Source organism: Halyomorpha halys, unplaced genomic scaffold (assembly GCF_000696795.3).
Source record: "Halyomorpha halys isolate HHAL.00 unplaced genomic scaffold, Hhal_1.1 Scaffold511.1, whole genome shotgun sequence".
In the NCBI taxonomy this organism is placed as follows: domain Eukaryota; kingdom Metazoa; phylum Arthropoda; class Insecta; order Hemiptera; family Pentatomidae; genus Halyomorpha; species Halyomorpha halys.
In genome coordinates, this window is record NW_027106266.1 from 972818 (window position 1) to 978538 (window position 5721).

At 32.5% G+C, this 5721-nt stretch overlaps 1 protein-coding gene across 1 annotated transcript in view; it reads right to left on the reverse strand.

The window, feature by feature from the left end:
* LOC106683748 (sulfotransferase 1A3) overlaps positions 1-867 on the reverse strand; it is a 77878-nt gene extending 77011 nt beyond the window's left edge. The window contains exon 1 of the mRNA XM_014425419.2: positions 792-867. Coding sequence (XP_014280905.2) covers positions 792-867 — 76 coding nt within the window. The remainder of the gene's footprint in view (positions 1-791) is intronic.
* Positions 868-5721: the final 4854 nt, after the last annotated feature.

The window sequence follows — 5721 nt, forward strand, 5'->3', positions numbered from 1 at the left end:
CCATAAAATATAAATTATTACATGATTACTTATTAGTTAATTTATACTTATAGCTGCTGATGCCGTGGGATGTAGTGCCGTAGGTGTCTTCTGTTTCATAAGGGATGTCTGGTGGCCCTTCTCACGACTTCGTCTGGTCCCAGTGCATCCTGACTGGTGCTGCTTCCCCGTCCAAGCCTTTCTGTAGAGTCTGCCTCCGTCTAGCCCTTCCTGTCGAGTGTCTCTCTGTTCTTCTCTTGTAAATTCCCTCTCTGTATTTTTCTCCCACTTCTCTTTTGGGGCGTTACCTTATTTTTAAATCTCTTCTCTGATTGGTTATCGATGTCCGAAGACTCCCGAGGCAGGCGTCCCCCTCCTCAGGGCCGAGGAAGTATAACAAAAAGTTGGACTTCCTGGACAAGGATCTGCCTGGTTAATTTGATTCTGGTCCCTCGTCCTAACCTATTTTCTGCTTCGATACTTAAAGGTTAGTCAATCTAATTTTCTCAGGGGCCTCTGGTAATGTGACAAACTTAATAGAGATGTTTTCATATCCGGGGACTCAGTAAGAGACTCCTACCCTAACCAGGTATCGGGGACAGATAGAAAAAAACATTAATAAACGACATATTGTTGAAATCATGGCTAATTCCTCAATACATAGCAATAGCTTTTATTTTGTTTATAATATAATTATTGATTCTTTTTTTCGTGTGTTATTATAAACAATTGATAGTTATCACTCAAGTCGAATGCCTAAGTCATATGCTAAATAAGATTTAAAAAAAAAATGAAGTACACAATTCTATCACAACGAACTTCAGCTAGATCATCAATTACTTCTGTGATTCTCTGCATAGCACGTTGCAGTCGAGCGCAAGTCTCCATTTTCGTCTCAGGGACTCCTTTATTCATTCTCCTTCAAGAAGGTATTGACTTACATCTTAAGCTGCACTTTCGGATATCTTTCCAATTTTGAAGCTATTCGCAGATAAGAAATTTTATTATATGATTTGTATACATAAGTTTTCCGTTTAAATCGTTTTTTGTGTGTAGCAAGATTCATTATCATATAACTTCATTAATTTTCTATAATACCATTGTAAAAATAATATTTTGATCTGTAGGTTATGATATAGGTTTTTGATACAACTTCCTTCTATCTATCAGTAGGGGCTACAACCCTGTGATGGGTCCTGGCCTCCTCTATGAGCCTCCGCCATTCAGCTCGGTTTTGCGCTGCTGCCTTCCAATTTCGGACTCCAAGCAGATCTCGTGCGTCTTGTACCATGCCATCTACCCACCGGAGCTTGGGCCGTCCGACTCTTTTTGGACAATAGATTTCTTCTTCCATGACCCTTTTAGACATTTCGTCGGGACTCATCCATGCAACATGTCCTGCCCACCGAAGGCGGCCCAGCCTAACAAAGCTCATAATATCTATATCCTGGAGCAGTTCATAGAGTTCCTTATGTCTTCTTCTTCTCCAGCCTTCCTCAATCCTTACGGCCCATAAAGTCTTCGAATGATCTTCCTCTCGAAGACTAACAGATTATTTCTATTCTGTTTGGGTAGGGTCCATGTCTGGGAGGCGTATGTTAGGACATGTCTAATTAAAGTTTTATATAAATGGACCTTTGTTTTCTTGCTAAGGAGCTTGCTCCAGAAGATACAAGTTCCTTAGGCTTATGATATCTTGATCTTTATACAATTTCGGTTTTTCCTTTTGGTTTACCAAATAAATATAATTCAGGTATTATATATGTTTTTATTGAAGAAATCTTAAATGTTGTACTGGCATATTTTTCCTCCTTATGAGTTTCTAAAGATAAACCTTCAACTGCAAAGGTACATTATTTATATTAATATACAGAAAATGTTCGGCTGAATATTTAAATAATCATTTCTTATTAATTTTATATTTCATCCATCTAACTGAGTAGCTCAGAAAGTTGATAAAATATTAAAAAGATGAGTTGAAAATTTTCTCTTAAAGATATGAAGTAACCAGTAAAACCTCTTCAGTAAAATGGGCTCTGAGAATTTTATAGCTTTCATAAAGTAAATAACTGATAACTTATTAAATTTATTTCACTTATAGTTATTTTAAATTCCCTTTAAGTATTAATGTTAATTCAAAAGTATTTTAGCTAGAATAAAATTAATAAATTCTTAATTTCTATATTCTTATCTACCAATATTATAATATATTATGACGTTTGTTTCCTTCTGAATCTAACCTATTTGAGTAGCATTGCATATAAATAAATAATAGAAAACAATTATTGTGGCATAATATAATGTCAATTTTTTACTGAAAATATTCCTATATGTCCCCTCTTTTAGAGTTAGGGGGGTTAAACTTTATTATTAGGGTTTAAATTTTAACTTTTAAAATAAAATGATGTTTTTTAAATATAGAGTTTTAATTTTTTTTAAAATAGTTTTGTTGTGAAAAGTGGATACGTTTTGATTGAATCCTTCTCATATACGTTTTGTAAAAGGAAAGAGTTGACGAATTCGATGTGTTCATTTCAGGACGAATGCGTTACTGTCATTTTGATGGATTGGTCAGACAATGATTGGAGAAGCCCATGAGTGATAGTCCAGAGCTCGGAAAAATGGAATGAAACGGGGTCAAAGATAGGTTGTAATCGTGAAATGTAATAACTAACAATACAAATATGCACGTGATTGAAATGTTTGAACTGAAGTATATGAGTGCTAGATTTTAGGAAGATTTCTACAAGATTTTGCGTTGTTTATTGTTTCATCACAGTGGCTCATAGAGTGTTCAATAAGTAGGTACCTGATTGTCAAACTCATCAAACTGTTTGGGAAAAATGCGATCAGCAATGTGTTTTTTTAAAGTACCTGTTCCACTCCAACCCATGAAGAAGTTTCTTGGGTTCAGTACTTTATAAAGAAGACTAAAGGTTGTGCAAGGAGATGATTAAACATCTCCTTAATTCCTTGGCCTAATGATAAGTATCGATTTATTATTAATAAGTTATGACAAAGCCTTGAAGTTATTTTTGTTGCTCTTCCTCGCAAGAGAAAGTAATATTGGGCATTGAAAATATTATGACTTCTAAGAAAGTTTCCACAGCTACTATTTAAATTAAAAAACTGTTAGGCAATGTGTACAGAACAGAAATGTAACCACCACAATACATAAACTCATGTATAAAAGTAACGTATATATTTATTTATAATCTTTACACTTTCTTGAGACTAGTTAATATTGTTTAAATAAATAAATAATAAACAATTTTATCCATTTTAGTCTCAAAACATTTTTTATTCCTTTATAAGTCCGAAGTTTCGGGCAATTCGGCCATCCTCAACGACAATTTTACAAACACATCATTTAAAAAACAACTTCATGCAGGCTTATGGAAGTATTTGTTAAGGAACCTATCGATTGTTACCAACTTTTCTGAGCACATCTTATTCTTCTTAACAACTGATCTATCTTCGAAGAAACTTTATATAATAGCTAATGCGTTGTGGTAAAGAAAAACCAATATCTACAGAAACAAAACCATTCAGGACAAAGATTTATGGGTAGTTAAAAACAGTTTATTGCTTAACGATAACGTAAGTAAATTGAGATGCTTTTTAAGTGAATTTTAAAATTTTATTTTTTTAGTTCAAATACATTTATAGGGAAAGCGAATGAGGAACTAATTATATATATTATATGTCAAAATACGGCTTATCAGGGAGTTATTGACGTTATGAGGTAGCAATATATTTCTTTCAACTATCCCAAGTTAAAACATAAATATTTCAATTATTTATAAAAACATATACATTATACACAGAATATATTTGAAAAATCCTCTTTTTCTCAATAAAATATCACTTACAAAATACATCGTTCAAAGCCAAGATGGCGGGGCGTGTCCATCCAAAATGTTCGTTGGATAGCAGCCATGTTGAGCAGATTCAGATATTTTAGAAACTTTTTTTTAACTTTCCATCACAATTGTAATTACAGTAAATTTAAGAAAAAATAGAAGTCAAGAAAAAGTGCAAAAGAATAATATTCAGAAAGTAATTCATTTGCAAAAACCCAAAACTGTCCTACAATCTATGTTTACATGGAACATCTAGACAGGTTTTTGTTTTTGGCATCATTCGTTGCTTAGGCGGGATATTGATGACATCGCCTAGAGGCAGGATGTCCTGTAGATCCCTTACCTACTCTCAGTGGTGGACATCTTGAAAAAAGAAGCCATCGTAGAGCCATCCAAGAGGAAAAAGGGACTCTTTGTTTTGGATCGCCTGGTGAGAGGAGGTCTCTTAAGAGCGGAGGTGAAGAAAATGTTTTGCTTACAATTAGTGAGTATTTGTTTGTTGCGAACGAAGACATAGAGTAATTGGTTAGTGTTGCTCAAAATAGAATTGAAGCAGATTTGTAAAGGTAGCTAATAAAGAATTTAATTCAGTGTCATTAGTAGCTGAATTTATTTTCTGATTGCCTAGAAACCCGCCCTGAGATTAAGAGTCTATAATATCATGTATAATAAAATAAAAATTCTCATATTTATTTAATTTTTTAATCTTTTTATTTGACCTTGTCGTCTTCAAATTTATACTTCAGGTATGATGGAATAACTGAAAACTATTAATTTTCTTTTTATTTAATTTCAAATAATTTTTGAATATTACAATATATAATAAAACCATCCTAATAGATAATTAAAATAACCTCAAGATTCTGTAGTTTAAACTCTCATTCCCTTTTGCCTAATATCCATGGTCAGGGTTTAATCGATCGCTTATGCCATCCAAATTTTACGACCAAAGTATATTATTGATAACATCGAAAGTTCAGCTATTTTAAATTACAATGTAGAGTGAGTTTGGTGATATATTCAATGAACTATATTCTCTAGTTGTTCATTGAAACAACTTTCATTTTAGGCGTTAAATGTTTTCAGTTGTGATGCATCAAGTTTGATTTTATATTATTAGTGTTAAATATAATTGAACGGAATATTGTCTTTCTAGGAATTTTTATCTTTATGTGTAGGCAATGAAACAGTACAAGGCAATTTAATTTTGAAAAGTAAAGTATCCGAATATTAAAAAAAAAAAACATGCCAGTGAGGAATCAAAAAAAAGAAAAAAATTGGTTAAACGTGCATGTTGTGTACGTGTGTAAAATAAACCGACTGCCAATGATGTTCACACTTACTTTTCTTCTATTCTATTGTTATATAGGTAATTCACATAATTATGCCAGATTATTCTCAAGATAAAAACAATGTCTTTTAGTATATTTCCGTGAAAACTCAAGGTTCCAGACAGAACGAACGGCGAACGGCGAAAGAATTCTAGGTCAAAAAATATAAAGTATATACATATTTTACAATACGATGAGACAGGGATGTCTCTAAAATAATAATCTTCTCTTTCATGTAATTAGTTTTGAAAATAGCATTTTCGATTTTTTCGGATTCAAAAAGAAATGATATTCTATCAGTCAAACTTCCTCATCGTTTCTATTGGTAAAAGTACATAATTACTTACATTTCAAGGCTTGAAAATAAATTGTCTTCTCTTAATTCTTTAATAAATATGATTTTTTCTTTAAGAATAAATCTAGGAGAGGAGCCGTATAGATAACACGATCATAAACAAGTTTGTACATACGAAATCGAATGTAGAGTTTGGTATTGTTTGAATTTTAATTTGGATCATCTAAGTATCAACCCTCACTCTCCATACAGA